This window comes from Lithobates pipiens, unplaced genomic scaffold, assembly GCF_037356315.1.
Source record: "Lithobates pipiens isolate NorthernLeopardFrog02 unplaced genomic scaffold, aLitPip1_a1.2 Scaffold_35, whole genome shotgun sequence".
Classification (NCBI taxonomy): Eukaryota; Metazoa; Chordata; class Amphibia; order Anura; family Ranidae; genus Lithobates; species Lithobates pipiens.
This window is the reverse complement of record NW_027507811.1, coordinates 13461527-13483926: the sequence shown is the minus strand read 5'-3', so window position 1 is coordinate 13483926 and position 22400 is coordinate 13461527. Positions and strand designations below refer to the sequence as shown.

The 22400-nt window shown below is 48.0% G+C and overlaps 2 protein-coding genes across 2 annotated transcripts in view; both read left to right on the top strand.

The window, feature by feature from the left end:
• Window positions 1-22400, top strand: part of LOC143955502 (uncharacterized) — a 111469-nt gene that overhangs the window by 3022 nt on the left and 86047 nt on the right. Inside the window, 4 exon segments of the mRNA XM_077465537.1 lie at window positions 9245-9391; window positions 9513-9662; window positions 9767-9916; window positions 10018-10150. Of these exon segments, the coding sequence (XP_077321663.1) occupies window positions 9245-9391; window positions 9513-9662; window positions 9767-9916; window positions 10018-10150 (580 nt within the window).
• Window positions 12963-15084, top strand: LOC143955734 (uncharacterized). The gene is given in 2 exon segments (XM_077465855.1): window positions 12963-13364; window positions 13367-15084. Coding segments are annotated over 2 exon segments (1599 nt in total). The 5' UTR covers window positions 12963-13108; the 3' UTR covers window positions 14710-15084.

Sequence of the window (22400 nt, the reverse complement as noted above, 5' to 3'; positions counted from 1 at the left end):
AAGAAGAGAGGTTGGTGAGTGGAGATCAGCAGTCTATGGAGGAGGGAGGTCCTCTGTATTCCTGCGATGCCACCAATTATAAAGATAATGATCAGGTAGATGGGACTGGACAAAATAATTTCAATGAGAGGACATTCTTCATTATATTCTTTACTCCTATTTCTAAAAGTATTCTATCATCTTTTGGGGTTTAGGGTGAAGATCTGAAAGACATCAAAGTTGAGCATAAAGAAGAAGAAGAAGAGAGGTTGGTGAGTGGAGATCAGCAGTCTATGGAGGAGGGGGAGAGGATTATGGAAAGTAAACAGGAGGAATCTTCTCTACATATGCACACAAGTGAGTAATTAATAAATACAGAAACATTGTATTTTATTTCTAGAAGAATAAAATATGTATTGACGTTGTTAGATTGGTTGAAAAAGACAAATATTGAGTTTGTTCACCTCAGAGAGAATAAAGAAGCACAATATTAAACCTACAGCAGAGAAGGAATGGGAGTCATTGACATCAGGGGCAGCATAGAAAGACCCCTGTGTCTAGTACCTACTGTACACCGTACGAGTGGTCCATTCCATGTTCTTCAGTATGTTGTGATGTTTCCATAGGATGTGGAAGGCCTATTGTCATGGTTATGCAGTGATCTTCCTGTGTTTGCTTACCTCCCCTCATGTCTTCAGACTAAGAAGCCAGCCACTTCCACCTGGGGGTTTTTTATAACCTCTCCTCTAATCATGGCTCCAGCCCAAGCCCTATCAGGGAGCCCTATATTAACCTGTGCACTGCAGGCCTCAGTGCTGATCAACCATTGTGTATCCATTGTGTATCAGCGTCCTGTTTCCTGCCGTGTGCTCTGCTACTGGTTTCCGTTACTGACTTTGGCGTGTCTTGACTATCCCTGCTTGCCTGTGACCCTGACCTTTTGGCGTGTACCCGACTATCCTTGTCTGCTTGTGGCCCCCAACCTTGGCTTTGTCCCTCACCATCCCTATCCTCCTGTTGCCTACTGTGGGTGTGAGCTGGGGGACCCTGGGGGTCGCGACCTGGAGCCAGTTGCAGCCAAGTCCATCCTCACCACTGGAGGCTCTGGTGAACACCTGCTGGCTCTTAGACTCCGCGCCCCAGGGAATCTCACGCTCTATCCCCAGTTGGATCTGTCCCCCGTCTGCAGCAGTCAGCCGTAGGGTCCACAACCTTGCAGTGCACCCCTAACCCTACGGTGTGCATCTGTCACCTGGGCTCTAGGTGACCTGACACCTATCTCCATTCTCACAGTTACAATGTACAAATCTAAATATTATGTGCCACACTTTAGTCATGTCAGTAACCATCCTTGAAGACCTTCTGCATCTAGTGCCTACTGTACACCATATGAATGGGCCATTCCATGTTCTTCAGTATGTTGTGATGTTTTCCATAGGATGAGGAAGGCCTATCTCCATTCTCATAATTATAATGTACAAATCGAAATATTATGTGCCACACTTTACTGATGTCAGTAGCCATCCTTGAAGACCTCCCATATTTAGTACCTGCTATACACCCTTTTGAGTGGTCCATCCCATGTTCTTCAGTATGTTGTTATGTTTCCAAGAGACGAGGTGGAGGAAGGTCTATCTCCATTCTCACTGTTCAAATGTCATAAATGTACAAATAATGAAGAAAAATCCTACAAATCCATACCAGATCCTTAATCCAAGCATGCAGCCTGGCTGACCAGGGAAGGGGGCAGGGCAGCGATAAACACGCCCCCCCCCCCACACTTCTGAACCTGAACCATACCAGCCCATATAGCTTAAAAATGGGGGGGTGCCTAGCCAGCCCCCCCCCCCCCCCAAGCACCTTGTCCCCATATTGATGAGAACTAGACATGGGCGCCGTCAATAAATTTGTTTCGTTCTGTTCCGTTACGGTTCATATTAAAATGAATTCATACTTCGTATTTCGTGTCCGAAATTCCGTTTCAATTCGTACGAAATACGAATTGTCGTTAGGTTCGTTAACTTGTACGAACGTTCGTTACGATGAATTTAACGGCAAAAATATACCTCAGTATGACGGTCGATGCTGATGGAGGTTTGGTTTTTATCCGAAATACGAAATTCCGTTGAAGAATTTCCGATCCGAAATACGAATTTTCGTTAGATGCGGGGCTCCCACCACCCCTGTGCTGTGCTGACTTCCTCCTTCGGATTTCGTAAACAAAAGTTCGTATTTCGTACAGAATTTCGGACGCATGGCAATTCGTATTTCGGATCATCACGAACCAAACAAAACCACCTGGCCATGGTTGTGGGGAAGAGGCCCTTGTTCTCATTAGACATGTGCGATTCGTTTCGTACGAATCTCAAATTCGTACGAATTTCCCTAAATTTGTACGAATTTGAGATTCGTACGAAACGAATCGCACATGTCTAATGAGAACAAGGGCCTCTTCCCCACAACCATGGCCAGGTGGTTTTGGGGGTCTGATGATGGGGGCTTATTGGAATCTAGAGGTCCCATAATAAATAACTAACATTCAGACTGAACACATAGCTCTTTCCTGGTCATCAATGCACAAATTCCGTTACTCTGTGTGGTTTGGGTGTATTGTATCCTTTATGTGGTTTGTATTCGTAGTTTGCTGTAATGATTGCACTCAATTCTATGCTTGAGTTCCGAGAGACTTCTAAGTGGTGGACCAACATATATGACTCCTGAATGTAAGACTTGAAAAATATTTTTCATCTTTATTTAAAATCTTATCCTACAGGTGGACATTTTGTTCTGAAAACCTTGGAGGGAGATCCAATTTTATCTCCAGATTTGAAGGCAGAAGGTGATGACATCACACAATGTCCTCCAGGAGAAGATCCCATTATTCCAACTATACATCACAGACCTTACCATCAGGAGGGATCAATGGATCCTTCTAATCTTGGACAATCTTCTGATAAATCCCATACTATGACCTCAGATGACCATCTAAGATCAATGGGTCCTTCAAATCCCAAGGAACCGTCTGATAAATCCCATACTATGACTTCAGATGACCATCTAAGATCAATGGATCCTTCTAATCCTGAGGAACCTTCTGATAAATCCCATACTATGACTTCAGATGACCATCTAAGATCAATAGATCCTTCTTATCCCAAAGAATCTTCTGATCATTTCCATACTATGACCTCAGATGTCCATCTAAGATCAATGGATCCTTCTAATCCTGAGGAACCTTCTGATAAATCCCATACTATGACTTCACATAGTGATCTGAGATCTCACAATGCGGTTAGATTGACACACCCAACCAATCCCATGGAGTCTTCTTTATGTGATGGAAGTAAGACCATAGAGCTTTCATTGTCATCTTTAGTTTGTGATGAACCGTGCAGTAAAAACCGAGATCTACCGAAACAGCAAAGAGGTCCCTCAGGTGGGCGTCTTTTTTCATGCTCAGAGTGCGGCAAATGTTTCACCACAAAACAAAACCTTCTCATACATCAGAGAATTCACACGGGCGAGCGTCCTTTTTCATGTTCAGAGTGCGGGAAATGCTTCAGTAGGAAAGGAGAACTTCTCAGACACCAGAAAATACACACGGGAGAGCGTCCCTTTTTATGTGCCGAGTGCGGTAAATGTTTCACTAAGAAAGAACACCTTCTCATCCACCAGAGGAGCCACACGGGCGAGCGTCCTTTTTCATGTTCGGAGTGCGGGAAATGTTTCATTCAGCAGCAACACCTTCATACGCACCAGAAAAGTCACGTGGGCGAGCGTCCCTTTTCATGTTCAGAGTGCGGGAAGTGCTTCACTAAGAAAGAACACCTTCTCGTACACCAGAGAATTCACACGGGCGAACGTCCTTTTTCATGTTTGGAGTGCGGGAAAAGTTTCACTCAAAAGCATTACCTTCTTGCGCACGAGAGGAGTCACACGGGGGAGCGTCCTTTTTCATGTTCCGTGTGCGGGAAACGTTTTGTTCAGCAGCAGCACCTTCTTAGGCATCAGAGAATTCACACGGGCGAGCGTCCGTTTTCATGTTCGGAGTGCGGCAAATGTTTCATTTTCAATGCCGACCTTCTTAAACACCAGAGGAGGCACACGGGTGAGCGGCCTTTCTCCTGTACTGAATGCGGGAAATGTTTCAACGAGAGGGGGAACCTTCTCAAACACCAAAGAGTCCACACGGGCGAGCGTCCTTTCTCGTGTTCAGAGTGCGGGAAATGCTTTTCGCTCCAAGGAAATCTAATCAGACATCAGGTAACTCACAGCAACTGATGCTGAGTCGGTAACAGGGGTACATCCTGGCAAAAGTTACGGTTCAGTTACAGATGGAGTCTCTCAGGCTTCTATTTCTTGAAGACCACTGTGGTGAGATCTGACTGCTGGATCTTTTCCCGCCCACTTTGGGGTGTCCATATTCTCTACAAAAAATAAAACATCCAACAGGAACTATGGGAGTCTCTCATATAAGGCAGAGGAAGGTGAGAGAGGACCGGAAAGAGAGGGGTACTACTAAGTGGTGCGTCAGCAGAGCTAGGGGTACTGCTGAGTAGGAGATCTGCTGAATGAGGGTACTAATAAGCTGGGGATCTGCTGAATAAGGGTACTAATGAGGTGGGGATCTGCTGATCGGGGGTACTTATAAGCTGGGGATCTGCTGATCGGGGGTACTTATAAGCTGGGGATCTGCTGAATAAGGGTACTAATGAGCTGGGGATCTGCTGATTAGGGGTACTTATAAGCTGGGGATCTGCTAAACAAGGGTACTAATGAGCTGGGGATCTGCTGAACAAGGGTATTAATAAGCTGGGGATCTGCTGATTAGGGGCACTTATAACTTGGGGATCTGCTGAATAAGGGTACTAATGAGGTGGGGATCTGCTGATAAGGCATACCTATAAGCTGGGGATCTGCTAAACAAGGGTACTACTGAGATAGGGATCTGCTGAACAAGGGTACTACTGAGATAGGGATCTGCTGAACAAGGGTACTTATAAGCTGGGGAACTGCTGCTGAATGAGAGTACTAATAAGCTGGGAATCTGCTGAATGAGGGTATTTATAAGCTGGAGATCTGCTGAATAAGGGTACTAATGAGCTGGGGATCTGCTGATCAGGGGTACTTATAAGCTGGGGATCTGCTGAACAGGGGTACTAATAAGCTGGGGATCTGCTGAACAAGGGTACTAATGAGCTAGGGATCTGCTGGACAGGGGTACTTATAAGCTGAGGATCTGCTTAACGAGGGTACTAATAAACCGGGGATCTGTTAAATGAGGGTACTAATGACCTGAGGATCTGCTGATCAAGGGTACTTATAAGCTGGCGAACTGCTGCTGAATGAGGGTACTAATATGCTGGGCATCTGCTGAACAAGGGTACTAATGAGCTGGGGATCTGCTGAAAAGGGGTACTTATAAGCTGGGGATCTGCTGAACAAGGGTACTAATAAGCTGGGGATCTGTTAAATGAGGGCACTAATAAGCTGGGGGTCTGCTGAACGGGGTTACTAATAAGCTGGGGATATGCTTAACAAGGGTCCTAATAAGCTGGTGATCTGCTGAATGAGGGTTCTAATAAGCTGGGGATCTGCTCTGCTGAATAAGGGTCCTAATGAGCTGGGGATCTGCTGAACGAGGGTGCTAATGAGCTGGGGATCTGCTGAACGAGGGTGCTAATGAGCTGGGGATCTGCTGAACGAGGGTGCTAATGAGCTGGGGATCTGCTGAACGAGGGTACTAATAAGCTGGGGATCTGCTGATCCTCAGGGATTACATTATATTATTATCATCCTCTAAACAAGCAGTGCTGACTTGGCCCCACACTGACATAGACGGCACCATAGACCTAACCAGCGGTAATACATGGCCAGATATGGCAATACTTGGAGGAACCAAATGGGCAATCATGACTATACAAAGACAGCTGAAACCAATACATGGGCAATAAACAAGCAATGGTGGCAATACCTAGGCAAGAACATGAAGGAACAATAACTGGAGCCCGGTCTAGTATCTTTGTATTCTACTGGATGAAGAAATGATCTCCGTGAAGGTACATCAACCCCCAGTAATCAACCTGGACTTGTCCTTCACCGATGAAGCCATTGGCTGTTGAACGTCAGCACATTTTCTTTCCTGCAGAAGGTGGTCCAGCCAATTTATAACGATCAATACATTGTATATATTTTTACACCAATTATACAAGATGTGGTTTTGATTCAAGATTTGTTTCATTGTATATCAATCAGATATTCCGGTTTTGTAAAATAAACTCTACGATATTCTGTTCTGAGTCCATTTCTTTTCCAAGATTGTAGCACCCTACTAGTTAGGTTGCTCGGTAAATCTAGTTTTTGGCTCCTTCTGTAACCAAGGGGGGCGGAGATTGTTTGGATTGGTCTGTTCAGGGGTTTCTCAGGATGGGAGTTTGATTGGTTCCCCCTGCCTCTAGAAGAAGTTTCTAGAGCAGGGGTCTGCAGACTTTCTAACCAAAGGGCCAATTTACTGTTCTTCAAACTCTAAGGGGGCCGAACTGTGGCCAGTGGGAGTAGACAATGCACTGGTATCTGTGGGAGTATGTCCTTGGTGTCACGGGAAGGAATGGTGCCTCATCATTGGTGTTGGTGGAAAGAATAGTGCCCCATCAGTGGTGATAGTGGGTGAAATAGTGTCCCATCATTGGTGTTAGGGGAACGAATAATGCCCATTATTGGTTTCAGTGGGGGGGGGGGGAATAGTTCCCTATCATTGGTGTTAGTGGGAGGAATAGAACCCCATCATTGGGGACAGTGGGAGGAGTAGTGCCTCATTGTTGGTGTCTGTGGGAGGAATAGTGTCCCATCATTGGTGTTCGCAGGAGGAATAGTGTCCCACCATTGGTGTTAGTGGGAGGAATAGTTCCTCATCATTGGTATCAGTGGGAGGAATAGTGCCTCATTGTTGGTGTCACTGGGAGGAATAGTGTCCCACCATTGGTGTTAGTGGGAGGAATAGTTCCCCGTCATTGGTACCAGTGGGAGGAATAGTGCCCCATCATTGGTGTTAGTGGGAGGAATAGTTCCCCGTCATTGGTACCAGTGGGAGGAATAGTGCCCCATCATTGGTGTTAGTGGGAGGAATAGTTCCTTATCATTGGTATCAGTGGGAGGAACAGTGTCCCGTCAATGGTGTTCGTAGGAGGAATAGTGCCCCATCATTGGTGTTAGTGGGAGGAATAGTTCCCCGTCATTGGTACCAGTGGGAGGAATAGTGCCCCATCATTGGTGTTAGGGGGAGGAATAGTGCCCCATCATTGGTGTTAGGGGGAGGAATAGTGTCCCATATTTCGTGTTAGTGGGAGGAATAGTGCCCCTTTATTGGTTTCAGCGGCAGGAATTATGCCCCTTTAGTGGTGTCATTGGAAGTTATGTTGCCCCAAGGGCCAGATAAAGGCACGCAAGGGCCACATCCTGCCCCAGGCCAAAGTTTGGAGACCCCTTTTTTAGAGCTTAGGGAAGGAAAATTCAAATGACCAGCCTAAATATTGACCAGGGCCTAGCCAATCCCTGGAGAGATGTGCCCAGATGGTGGCTGGGGAGCTGATAAATAGTTTTGAGCCCTGCAGGAAGAACGCCCAGCCTCAGTGGGGCTGTTGCCCTTGTGGCAGCCTAAGGACTGTGTTGCTGTCCTGCCAGGTGTCTCAGAAGCTGCAGTGCTGGGACCTAGAAGTAGCCTGGATTTGATTTCAAGGTTTCTACAAGGGACCTGGCCTGGAGAAGGATCAACTTCCTCACTGAGTGGAAGTTTGAGGTTGGCAGCTGTCCTGGGACTTGTGAGTAAAGACCCAAAAAATGTATACCTGTGACTGTATAGCAGGCATCACTAAATGGTGGACCACAGGCCACATCCGGACGAAGTCACTGTCCCATTTGAGCCGCCACGGCACCAAGCAAGATCCATAAAGACATGTATGAGCGAGTTTGGGGTGGAGGAACTTGACTGGCCTGCACCTGACCTCAACCCAATAGAACACCGTTGGGATGAATTAGAGCGAAGACTGCGAGCCAGGTCTTTTTGTCCACATCAGTGCCTGACCTCAGAAATGCGCTTCTGGAAGAATGGTCAAACACACTGCTAAACCTTGTGGACGGCCTTCCCAGGAGAGTTGAAGCTGTTATAGCTGCAAAGGGTGGGCCAACTCAATATTGAACCCTACGGACTAAGACTATCCCATTAAAGTTTATGTGCGTGTAAAGGCCGGCGTCCCAATACTTTTGCTAATACCTCCAGTTCCTGGATAATGAAACTCAAAGTAAAGACCACCTTTCTTCCACTTGTATTAAAGCTTTGTGAATTAAGCCTATGATGTTGTATTTGTGCATTTTTCATTCTATAACTTCACATTAATAAATAGTAGAACTCTATCAATTTGTTGTTTTTTTCGTTTTATTTGTTATTGTCTGAATTTGATGTGAGGTATAATCTGTGTGTGTGTAATTATCGATGTAAGCTGATAGAAGAATGGACCACAAGGCCCAGGACAAAAATGAAGGAACAGAACGTAGGCTGCAGTATTTATATTTAACACAAGGTGGCGATCTCAGGTATTGTCGGTGGAACACAACAACAGGAAGTGATGTCAGGTGAAGACAGGAAGTGATGGCAGGTATAGACAGGAAGTGATGTAAGAGTATAAAGACAGGAAATTCCGGGTGAAAGGTGAGTCAGGGAGGAAGAAGAGAGGAGACGTTACTGGAGCTGGTAGCATAGGTAATAAAATAGTGTTTTCTATTTACATCCAGACCCCTCCTACCCTATGTTACGTCCTCTATGAGATTTACACCGAGTAACGGTGAAGTCTTTTGCCTTCAGTAGATGATAATACAGTTGGAGTATTTCGAAAGATCTCTACAAGGACGTCATGATGGACAATCAGCCGCCCCTCACATCACCGGGTAAGAGGAGACTTTATTGTAAAGGAGAGAGCAGTACAGAGGCTCCACCTAGATCCCCCATCATCTGATAAACACATAGAAACAATGTATTCAGTCAGTGTGTGTGTTTCCTACAGATGGATCCAGTAATGGGAACCCACCAGAGAGATGTCCCCGTCCTCTGTATTCCACACAGGAAGGTCACACCATCCCTCGCCATCATCAGGTAGGTGGGACGGAGCATGTAGACCTAAATAATGATTCCAAGCTGTGATAGGACGTTCTTTTATGTAATCTCTTTTTCCTTTTAACAAGTATACTGTACTCTGTCATCTTTGGGGTTTAGGGTGAAGAACGGAAAGACATCAAAGTTGAGGTTAAAGAGGAAGAAGAAGAGAGGTTGGTGAGTGGAGATCAGCAGTTGGAGGAGGGAGGTCCTCTATATTCCCATTGTTCCACACAGGAAGGTCTCACCATCCCTCACCATCATCAGGTAGGTGGGACGGAGCATGAAGACCTAAATAATGATTCCAAGCTCTGACAGGATGTTCTTTTATGTAATCTCTTTTTCCTTTTAACAAGTATACGGTACTTTTGTCATCTTTGGGGTTTAGGGTGAAGAACGGAAAGACATAAAAGTTGAGGTTAAAGAGGAAGGAGAAGAGAGGTTGGTGAGTGGAGATCAGCAGTCGTTGGAGGAGGGAGGTTCTCTGTATTCCCGGCATTCCACCCAGGAAGATCACACCTATACAGAGAACGATCAGGTAGATGGCACTGGTCTCGAAAATAATTTTATGAGTAGACCTTCTTCTACGTAATTTCTTGTTCTTTTTTTCTAAATGCGTTCCATCACCTTTTGGGGGTTTAGGGTGGAGAACGGAAAAACGTCAAAGTTGAGGTTAAAGAGGAAGAAGAACAGACATTGGTGAGTGGAGATCAGCAACCTATGGAGGAGGGTTGTCCTCTGTATTCCCGGGATTCCACCCAGGAAGGTCACACCTATAAAGAGAACGATCAGGTAGATGGGACTGGACACGAAAATAATTTTATGAGTAGACCTTCTTCTATGTAATTTCTTGTTCTTTTTTCTAAATTCATTCCATCATCTTTGGGGTTTAGGGCGGAGAACGGAAAAACGTCAAAGTTGAGGTTAAAGAGGAAGAAGAAGAGAGGTTGGTGAGTGGAGATCAGCAGTCCATGGAGGAGGAGGAGATGATTAAACAAGAGGAACCTTCTCTATGTATGGACACAAGTAAGTAAAAACGTATAGAAACAATTCATATTTTTATTGTATTTACATGGTAGATGGTTTTATGGGTGGAAAATAGACATATATCGGGTTTTGAGGGGAATTTCACCCCAAAGAGAAAAAAAGAAGCACATTCCTAAACTTCCAGAAGATTTCATGTAGAGCTTGGCCCAATTTCCTTCAACAAGGAATCAAGAAATTCTTCTTCTCATCTTAAAGGTTATGTTATAACGCAACATTTTACATAGTTTTTCCCACAATTATTTGTATTTTTTGTTCAGAAACACATCCAGTCTTCTCCATTCTCACAGTTCCAATGCCATCAATGCCCGCACACTGTTACCCAGTGTGGTTTGCAGGGATCCATAAATGGCGGACCGCGGTCCGGACCTGGACCAGGTGACACTCCTGTCTGGACCTCGCATGTTCCACTTAGCAACTGGGTGTCCTCTCCTGGGTCTCCCAACTGACCGCCGTTGTCCTCCTCGCAGCAGGGCAGGTGGGGCAGATCTGCACAGAGAGTGGGAGTCTTTTTTTCAAATTAACAAGCAGGTATAGGTAATCGCCCGCTTGCTAATATAATAAGTTTACACCTTTTGCCCCATCTCCCGCTCCCTGCCCTGCTGCACGGAGGACAACAGGACGGGAGACCCAGGAGAGGACATCCAGGTTGATAAGTATCTATGGCCTGCTGTGTTAAGGTAGGACTGTGCAGGGGAGGCTGCGATTGGAAGGGGGGGCTGTGTGTGATAAAAGGGAGAAAAGGGGGATTGACTGCAAGGAGGATTGTGATTGGGGGGAGCTATGATGTGAAGGGGGGCTGAGGACACTGATGTAAGGGGGGCTATGATGCGGAAGGAAAGGTTTAAGACAATGATGTAAGTGGGGGGGATATGATGTGAAGGGGGGCTGAAGACACTGATGTAAAGGGAGGAGCTATGATGTGAAGGGGGGCTGAGGACACTGATGTAAGGGGAGCTATGATGCGGAAGGAAAGGTTTAAGGCAATGATGTAAGTGGGGGGGATATGATGTGAAGGGGGGCTGAAGACACTGATGTAAAGGGAGGAGCTATGATGTGAAGGGGGGCTGAGGACACTGATGTAAGGGGGGCTATGATGCGGAAGGAAAGGTTTAAGACAATGATGTAAGTGGGGGGGATATGATGTGAAGGGGGGCTGAAGACACTGATGTAAAGGGAGGAGCTATGATGTAAAGGGGGGCTGAGGACACTGATGTAAGGGGGGGGGAGCTATGATGTAAAGGGGGGCTTAGGACACTGGTGTAAGGGGGGGGTAATATGATGTGAAGGGGGGCTGAGGTCACTGATATAAGGGGGAGCTATGATGTGAAGGTGGGCTAAGGGCACTGTTGTAAGGGGGGCTATAATAGAAAGGTTTAAGACAATGATATAAGTGAGGGGGGGCTATGATGTGAAGGGGGGGGGGGTGAGGACACTGATGTAAGTGGAGGGATATTATGTGAAGGGGGGGCTGAAGACACTGATGTAAAGGGAAGAGCTATGATGTGAAGGGGGGGGGGGTGAGGACACTGATGTAAGTGGGGGGATATTATGTGAAGGGGGGCTGAAGACACTGATGTAAAGGGAAGAGCTATGATGTGAAGGGGGCTGAGGACACTGATGTAAGGGGGAAGCTATGATGTGAAGGGGGGCTGAGGTCACTAATGGAAGGGGGGCTGAGGTCACTGATGTAAAGGGAGGAGCTATGATGTGAAGGGGGGCTGTGGACACTGATGTAAGGGGGAGCTATGATATGAAGGGGGTCTGAGGACACTGATGTAAGGGGGGGAGCTATGATGTGAAGGAAGGCTGAAGACCCTGATGATTATCTGTGTGTGAGAAAAGGGGGATTGACTGCAAGGATTGTGATTGGGGGAGCTATGATGTGAAGGGGGGCTGAGGACACTGATGTAAGTGGGAGGATATGATGTGAAGGGGGGCTGTGGTCACTGATGTAAGGGGGGGAGCTATGATGTGAGGGAAGGCTGAAGACACTGATGATTATCTGTGTGGGAGAAAAGGGGGATTGTGATTGGGGGGAGCTATGGTGTGCAGGGGGGCTGAGGACACTGATGTAAAGGGGGGGGGGGGCTGAGGACATTAAAGTAAAGAGGGGGCTATGATGTGAAGGAGGGCTGAGGACACTGATGTAAAGGGGGGAAATGATGTGCAGGGGGGCTGAGGACACTGATGTAAAGGGGGGGGGATGATGTGCAGGGGGGCTGAGAGCACTGATGTAACGGGGGGGGGTTATGATGTGATGGGGGGGCTGAGGACACTGATGTAACAAAGTAGGTATGATGTGAAAGGGGGGGCTGAGGACACTGAATTTTATTTCAAGCCCCCTCCCCCGTGTATTGTATCCTCTATCTGATTGGTATTCATAGTTTGGTGTGATGATTGCACCCAATTCCTTGCTGGAGCTCCGAGACCTCTTAGTGGTGGACCAACATATATGACTCCTGAATGTAAGACTCGAAAAATAGTTTTAATTCTTATTAAATATGTGTTTTCTTACAGATGAACGCTTTCTTCTGAATTCCTCGGAGGGAGATCCAATTTTATCTCCAGATTTGAAGATAGAAGATGATGACATCACACAATGTTCTCCAGGAGAAGATCCCGTTACTCCAACCGCACATCACAGACCTCACCATCTGGAGGGATCAATGGATCCTTCTAATCCTGAGGGATCTTCTGATAAATCCCATACTATGACCTCAGATCTCCATCTAAGATCAATGGATCCTTCTAATCCTGAGGAACCTTCTGATAAATCCCATACTATGACCTCAGATCTCCATCTAAGATCCACAGATCCTTCTAATCCTGAGGAACCTTCTGAGAAATTCCATACTATGACTTCAGATGTCCATCTAAGTTCTCACAGTGGGGATCTACCAACCCATCCATCCAATCCCGAGGAGTCTTCGTTAGGTGATGGAGGTCACACAGGAGAGAGGTCCTCTTTGGATGGTAAAGAATCTCACGCTAAAAACGGAGCACAATGGAGAAATCCCTCGGATGCACGCCCTTTTTCATGTTCAGAGTGCGGGGAATGTTTCACTCAGAAAGGAGAGCTCGATGAACACCAGAGCAGACACACAGGCGAGCGTCCTTTTCCGTGCTCCGAGTGTGGGAAAAGGTTTTTTAGGATACAGCACCTTCATTCGCACGAGAAAATTCACACGGGCGAACGTCCTTTTCATTGCTCAGAGTGCGGGAAAAGTTTTGTAAGGATACAGCACCTTCGTACGCACCAGAAAATTCACACGGGTGAGCGTCCTTTTGCATGTTCAGAGTGCGGGAAAAGTTTTGCTGGCAGAGTAGGGCTTCGTATACACCAGAGAAGTCACACGGGTGAGCGTCCTTTTTCGTGTACGGAGTGCGGGAAAGGTTTTATTGAGAAAGGAAAACTTCTCAGACACCTGAGAATTCACACGGGCGAGCGTCCTTATTCCTGTTCGGAGTGCGGAAAATGTTTTACTCAGAAGCATCACCTTGTGTCGCATCTGAAATCCCACAAGGGCGAGCGTCGTTTCTCATGTACAGAGTGCGGGAAATGTTTCACTTTGAAAAAAGCCCTTGTTAGACACTGCAGAGTGCATACCGGTGAACGTCCTTATTCATGTTCCGAGTGCGGGGAATGTTTCACTCAGAAAGGAGAGCTTGATGAACACCAGAGCAGACACACAGGCGAGCGTCCTTTTCCATGCTCAGAGTGCGGGAAAAGTTTTCTTAGGATACAGAACCTTCATACGCACCAGAGAATTCACACGGGCGAGCGTCCTTTTCATTGTTCAGAGTGCGGGAAAAGTTTTGTTAGGATACAGCACCTTCATACGCACAAGAAAATTCACACGGGCGAGCGTCCTTTTCCATGTTCAGAGTGCGGGAAAACTTTTACTGACAGAATGGGGCTTCGTGTACACCAGAGAAGTCACACGGGTGAGCGTCCTTTTTCGTGTACAGAGTGCGGGAAAGGTTTTATGGAGAAAGGAAAACTAATCAGACACCAGAGAATTCACACAGGCGAGCGTCCTTATTCCTGTTCAGAGTGCGGGAACTGTTTTACTCAGAAACATCACCTTGTTTCGCATCTGAAATCCCACAAGGGCGAGCGCCCTTTCTCGTGTACAGAGTGCGGGAAGTGTTTCACCGTGAAAGGATCCCTTCGTGAACACCAGAGAGTTCACACAGGTGAGCGCCCTTTTCCATGCTCGGAGTGTGGGAAAGGGTTTTTTATGATAAAGCACCTTCGTTCGCACCAGAAAATTCACACGGGCGAGCGTCCTTTTCCTTGTTCAGAGTGCGGGAAAAGTTTTGTAAGGATACAGCACCTTCGCGCGCACCAAAAAATTCACACGGGCGAGCGTCCTTTTCCTTGTTCAGAGTGCGGGAAGCGCTTTGCAAGGTTACAGCACCTTCGTACGCACCAGAAAATTCACACGGGCGAGCGTCCTTTTCCATGTTCAGAGTGCGGGAAAAGTTTTGCAAACCAAATGCATCTAATCCGACATCAGAAAAGTCACACCAAATGAGGCTCTTGACCCAGGGTCTCCAAACCTTCTAAGCAAGGGGCCAGTTTACGGTCCTTCAGGCTTTGAGGGGGCCGGACTGTGACCGGTGACATTGAAAATGCTCCATCATTGGTTTTAATGGGGATGAATAATGCCCTATTTGTGGTGGCATCGGGTGGAATAGTGCCCCAAGGGCCAGATAAAGGCAAGCAAAGGGCCACATCCGGCTCCTGGGCTGCAGTTTGGAGACCACCAGGGGCGGACTGACCAGTCGGTCATTCGGGTGCCGCCCAAGGGCACCAGGCCATTAGGGGCCCGGTCTCGGGCACTTGGAGCGGCTGTGCCTGTATCACATGCCGATTATAATACTGCTAACGGCGCGCTGCTCCCCGCCGGCCCCTCCTTCCCTCCCGTCCGTCCCAAGTGATGTCACGACGCATACAGTACAAGCACCTGGGACGGACGGGAGGGGCGGACGGGAGGGAAGGAGGGGCCGGCGGGGAGCAGCGCGCCGTTAGCAGTATTATAATCGCCATGATCACGGCATGTGATACGGGCACAGCAGAAGAGTGGAGGGGCTAGCTGGGAGCTGCGCTGTTATAAGTATTATCGGCATCCGGTAAGTGTAGCCTGGGCCTGCCACAAGTGATAAGTGATGGGGGATGGGGATTGGGGGGGGGGCGGCGGTACAGATGCATGGGGCCCCGGTTCCCCCCACCCCACAGTGCCCCCCTCTGTGAGTGTCTCCGTGTGTGTGTGTGTCCCTGTGTGTGTGTGTGTCTCTGTGTGAGTGTCCCCCTGTGTGCATGTGTGTCCCCGTGTGAGTGTCCCCCTGTGTGTGTGTGTTCTCCCTCCAGTGACCCCCTATGTATGTGTATGGTCTCCCTCCTGTGTGTGTGTCCCTGTGTGTGTCCCCGTGTGAGTGTATCTCTGTGTGTGTCTTCCCCTGTGTGAGTGTCCCCCTGTGTGTGTGTGCATTCTCCCTCCAGTGACCCCGTGTGTGTGTGTGTGTGTGTGTGCGTGCGCGCGCGTGCATGTTCTCCCTCCAGTGACCCCCTGTGTATGGTGTCCCCCTGTGTGCGTGTGTGTCCCCGTGTGAGTGTATCTCTGTGTGAGTGTCCCCCTGTGTGTGTGTGCGTTCTCCCTCCAGTGACCGTGTGTGTGTGTGTGTGCGTGCGCGTGTTCTCCCTCCAGTGACCCCCTGTGTGTGTGTATGTGTATGGTCTCCCTCCTGTGTGTGTCCCCGTGTGAGTGTCCCCCTGTGTGCGTGTGTGTCCCCGTGTGAGTGTATCTCTGTGTGAGTGTCCCCCTGTGTGTGTGTGTGTGTGTTCTCCCTCCAGTGACCCCGTGTGTGTGCGCGCGCGTTCTCCCTCCAGTGACCCCCTGTGTGTATGTGTATGGTCTCCCTCCTGTGTGTGTGTCCCCGTGTGTGTGTGTGTGTGTGTGTGCGCGCGCGTTCTCCCTCCAGTGACCCCCTGTGTGTATGTGTATGGTCTCCCTCCTGTGTGAGTGTCCCCCTGTGTGTGTGTGTGTGTGTGTGTGTGTTCTCCCTCCAGTGCCCCCCTGTGTATGTGTATGGTCTCCCTCCTGAGTGTGTGTGTGTGTGTGCATTCTCCCTCCAGTTTCCCCCTGTGTGCTCCCCCCCCCAGCTGTGTCCCCGTGTGCTTTCTCCACCCCAAGTCTCCCTGTGCAGGTGTGTGTGGCTTGAGTGTGGTACCCAAAGGGCCCCATGAGCTTCTATTGCCCGGGGCCCCCATGAGTTGTCAGTCGACCACTGCTCTTGACAGCTGTATGGTGGCATTTAACAGGAGAAGACATTCAATACACGGGACAACTGTGGTATGGATAAAAAAAAAAATCGGGCCTAGTCTAGCTTGGAGACCTCGGTGATGAGCTCCAAGTGCTGAAATTCCTGTTCCCGGTCACATTGGGGTGTCCTCATGTCTCTATTACTCCATTCTGTACAACGTCCAGTAGAACGAAGTTCCAGTAGGAGGAGGAGGCAATGCTTGGCCGCGGAACGGGATGGCCGCCTGAAGCCTCAGTTGCCCTCCGCCCCGGAGACTTCGAAACAACGGTTCAGCGCCCTCGTCCATCTCATCTTACTCCAGCTGGGAGATTACAGCGCCGAGCACCACGGAGGACCGCAAGAAAACCAAAACTCCAGAACCCTGCAGGCCCAGGCCTTCAGAACGTGGCATCGGACACGCTTTTTAAAGCGCTCTTAATGCCAATCAAAGCCCATGTCACTAAATAAAATGTTTTCCTTACAGTCCTGTTTAGAAGTTGTGTTTTGTTTTGTTTCAAGATTTGTTTCATTGTATAATAATCAAATATTCCAGTTTTTGTAAAATAAACAAGAAAGTTCTATACTCTTCGATGTTCTTTACTGAGTCCATTTCTTTTTAGAAGTTGTAACACCCTCCTAGTTAGGTGGCACGGTAAATCTGGTTTTGGGCTCCTGTAATCAAGGGAGCAGAGATTGTTTGATTTGGTCTGCTCAGGATTTTCCCAGGCTGGGAGTTTGATTGGTTCCCCTGCCTCTAGAACAGGGGTCTCCAAAGTTCTTGAGAAAAGGGGCAGTTTACTGTTCTTCAGGCTTTTGGGGGGCAAGGCTGTGGCCAGTGGGAGCAGAAAAGGCTTAGGTATAGATGAATGAAAATGATGCCCCATCATTGGTGTCAGTTGTAGGAGTAGCGCCCCAAGGGCCGGATAAAGGCAAGCAAAGGGCCACAGTTTGGAGCCCCCTGCTCTAGTAGAAAGTTCTAGAGCAGGGGTCTTCAAACTTTCTAACCAAAGGGCCAGTTTACTGCTCTTCAAACTTTAAGGGGGCTGAACAGGGGCCAGTGGGAGAAGAAAATATCTTGGTATCAGTGGGAATATGTAGGATAGGTGTTCTATCCTCAGTGTTAGGGGGAGAAACAGTACCCCATTATTGGTGTTAGTGGGAGGTATAGTGCCCCAAGGGCCAGAAAAGGGTAAAAAAAAGGGCCACATCCAGCCCCCGGGCCACAGTTTGAAGACCACTCTTCTTGACAACTGTATGGTGGCATTTAACAGGAGAAGGCATTCAATACATAGGACAACTGTGGTATGGAGTAAAAAATTTGGCTGAGTCTCTTACTGGCTTCTTGGAGACCTCGGTGATGAGCTCTGACTGCTGAAATTCCTGTTCCTTCCCAAGTTGGGGTGTCCTCATATCTATTACTCCATTCTGTACAACGTCCAGTAGATGGAAGTTCCAGTAGGAAGAGGAGGTAAGGCTTGGCAACGGAACGGGGTGGCCACCTGAAGCCTCAGTTGCGGTTCAGCACCCTCGTCCATCTCATCTTACTCCTGCCTCTAGAACAGGGCTCCCCAAACTTCTTGAGCAAAGGGCCAATTTACTGTCCTTCAGGCTTTAGGGGGGCAAGACTGTGGCCAGTGGGAGCAGAAAATGCCTAGGCGTCAGTGAATGAAAATGATGCCCCACCATTGGTGTCGGTTGGAGGAGTAAGGCCTCAAGGGCCAGATAAAGGCAAACAAAGGGCCACAGTTTGGAGACCCCTGCAGGGGTCTTCAATCTTTCTAACCGAAGGGCCAGTTTACTGCTCTTCAAAATTTAAGGGGCCAGTGGGAGTAGGAAATGTCCTGGTATTAGTTGGAATATGTGGGATAGGTGTTCTATCCTTGGTGCCAGTGGAAGGAATAGTGCCTCATCGTTAGTGTTAGTAGGAGGAATAGGGTGCCAAGGGCCAGCTAAAGGCAAGCAAAGGGCCACATCTGCAGTTTGGAGACTACTGCTCTAAACAAACAATGCTGACTTGGCCCCACACTCACATAGATGGCACCGTAGAACTAACCAGGGGTATTACATGGCCAGATAAAGGTAAGGAAAGGGCCACATCCAGCCCCCGTGCTGCAGTTTGGAAACCACTGCTCTAAACAAACAGTGCTAACTTGGCCCCAAATAGACGGCACCATAGTACTAACCAGTGGTAATACATGGCCAGGTATGGCAATACGTGGAGGAACGAAATGGGCAATCATTCGTGACTATACGAAGACAGCTGTACCAACACGAGCAACAAACAACCAATAGTGGCAATACCTAGGCAAGAACGGGAAGGAACAATAACTGGAGCCCCGTCTACTATCTTTGTATTCTACCGGATGAAGAAATGATCTCTGTGAAGGTACATCAACCCCCAGTAAGCAATCAGGACTTGTCCTTCACCATTGAACCTTCTTATAGATAACTATTGACTGTTGAACGTCATCACTCTTCATTTGCTTGACTGCAGAAGGTGGTCCAGCCAATTTATAACGATCAATAAATTGTATATATTTCACATCGATTATACAAGATGTGGTTTTGATTCAAGATTAGTTTCATTGAATATTAATCAGATATTGTGGTCTTGTAAAATAAACCAGAAAGTTCTACACACTTCGAGTTTAGAAGTTGTAGAACCCTCCTAGTTAGGTTGCTCTGTAAATTTCGATTTTTGGCTCCTTCTGTAATCGAGGAGGCAGAGATTGTTTGATTTGGTCTGCTCAGGATTTCATAGGCTGAGAGTTTGATTGGCTCCCCCTGCCTCTAGAAGAAACTTCTAGAGCAGGGGTCTCCAAACTTTCTAACCAAAAGGCCAATTGACTGTTCTTTAAACTTGGAGTGGGGTCGAACAGTGGCCAGTGGGAGTAGAAAATGTCCTGGTATTAGCGGATGTGGGATAGATGTTCTATCCTTGTTGTGTTACGTGGAGGAATGGTGCCCCATCCTTGGTGTTGGTGGAAGGAGTAATGCCCCATCTTTGGGATCAGTGGGCGAAATAGTGTCCCATTATTGGTGTACGTGGGAGGAATAGTTCCCCATCATTTAATTTTTTATTATCTGGATTTGACGTGAGGTGTAATCTGTGTGTGTGATTATCGAAGTAACCTGTTAGAAGAACCGACCACGAGGCAAAGGGCAGAAATGAAGGAACTGAACGTAGACTGCAGTATTTATATTCAACACAAGGTGGTGATCTCAGGTATTGTCAGTGAATCGCAGCAACAGGAAGTGATGTCATGGACTGACAGGAAGTGATGTAATAATATAACAGGAAGCTCCAGGTGAGAGGTGAGTTGGGAGGAAATAGAGAGGCGACATTGCTGGAACTGGCAGCAGAGCAGGTAATAAGATCTTATTTTCTATTTACATGCAGACCAGGGTTTCCACGAGTCCGTGTCTTGAATTGCCTGGGGTTTGTACTGCTTGAAACCCGGACACATTACTAAGCCCAGACCAGGGACAGACCGGTTGGGCGGGGGGCATTACCATGCTTGCCACTGTAAAGACGGCAGCAGTGTCCTTGTTTTTAGATAAATACACTGTGCCTGCGTTGTGTTAGGAATCCGAGGATACTATTACAGGGGAGTCTGCAGCCCAATCACAGCTGACAGACATACATACTCCACACTCCTCTCCATACTGCCCACTGTCACACCCTCCACCCTCCTTTCCTCTCCATACTGCCCACTGTCATACCCTCCACCCTCCTTTCCTCTCCATACTGCCCACTGTCATACCCTCCACACTCCTCTCCTCTCCATACTGCCCACTGTCATACCCTCCACACTCCTCTCCTGTACATACTGCCCACTGTCACACCCTCTACACTCCTGTACATACTGCCCACTGTCATATCCTCTACACTCCTCCTGTACATACTGCCCATTATCATACCCTCCACACTCCTCCCCTGTACATACTGCCCACTGTCATACCCTTCACATCTCCTCTCCTGCACATACTGCCCACTGTCATACCCTTCACACTCCTCTCCTGTACATACTGCCCACTGTCATACCCTTCACACTCCTCTCCTGTACATACTGCCCACTGTCATACCCTCCACACCCCTCTCCTGTACATACTGCCCACTGTCATACCCTCTACACTCCTCCTGTACATAATGCCCACTGTCATACCCTTCACACTCCTCTCCTGTACATACTGCCCACTGTCATACCCTTCACACTCCTCTCCTGTACATACTGCCCACTGTCATACCCTTCACACTCCTCTCCTGTACTTACTGCCCACTGTCATACCCTTCACACTCCTCTCCTGTACATACTGCCCACTGTCATACCCTCCACACTTCTCTCCTGTACATACTGTCCACTGTCATACCCTTCGCACTCCTCTCCTGCACATACTGCCCACTGTCATACCCTTCACACTCCTCTCCTGCACATACTGCCCACTGTCATACCCTTCACACTCCTCTCCTGCACATACTGCCCACTGTCATACCCTTCACACTCCTCTCCTGCACATACTGCCCACTGTCATACCCTTCACACTCCTCTCCTGCACATACTGCCCACTGTCATACCCTTCACACTCCTCTCCTGCACATACTGCCCACTGTCATACCCTTCACACTCCTCTCCTGCACATACTGCCCACTGTCATACCCTTCACACTCCTCTCCTGCACATACTGCCCACTGTCATACTCTTCACACTCCTCTCCTGCACATACTGCCCACTGTCATACCCTCCACACTCCTCTCCTGCACATACTGCCCACTGTCATACCCTCCACACTCCTCTCCTGCACATACTGCCCACTGTCATACCCTCTACACTCCTCCTGTACATACTGCCCACTGTCATACCCTCCACACTCCTCTCCTGTACATACTGCCCACTGTCATACACTCCTCTCCTGTACATACTGCCCACTGTCATACCCTCCACACTCCTCTCCTGTACATACTGCCCACTGTCATACCCTCCACACTCCTCTCCTGTACATACCGCCCACTGTCATACCCTCCACACTCCTCTCCTGCTCATACCGCCCACTGTCATACCCTCCACACTCCTCTCCTGTACATACCGCCCACTGTCATACCCTCCACACTCCTCTCCTGTACATACTGCCCACTGTCATACCCTCCACACTTCTCTCCTGTACACACTGCCCACTGTCATACCCTCCAAACTCTTCTCCTGCAGATTCAGATGTAAAGGGGAACTCTGACTCTGATGTAAAGGGGGACTCTTGTGATTAAATCCATATGATTAGAAATGTTATTTAATCACAAAAATATATGTATAGTGTATTCTACATAAAAAAAAATTGCTGTGCATTGCCTTGTACAGAGGTAATGAATTTAATGTACTGTAAAGAAATTCAAAATTGTTCGGGTTTGGCTTGACAAAAAGGATGCAACCCCAATCCAGACCCCTCCTCCCCATTATGTTCTGTCTTCTTCCTCCATGAGATTTACACCCAGTAACCCCCGTCATGTCCGTCTTCTTCCTCCATAGGCACGGTGACGTCTTTTACCTTCAGTAGCTTATAATACAGTTGAAGTATTATACATACTGCCCACTGTCATACCCTCCACACTTCTCTCCTGTACATACTGCCCACTGTCATACACTCCACACTCCTCTCCTGCACATACTGCCCACTGTCATACACTCCTCTCCTGCACATACTGCCCACTGTTATACCCTCCACACTCCTCCCCTGTACATTCCTCCCATTGTCATACCCTCCACACTCCTCTCCTGTACATACTTCCCACTGTCATACCCTCCACACTTCTCTCCTGTACATACTGCCCACTGTCTTACCCTCCACATGCCTCTCCTGTACATAATGCCCACTGTCATACCCTCCACACGCCTCTCCTGTACATACTGCCCACTGTCATACCCTCCACACG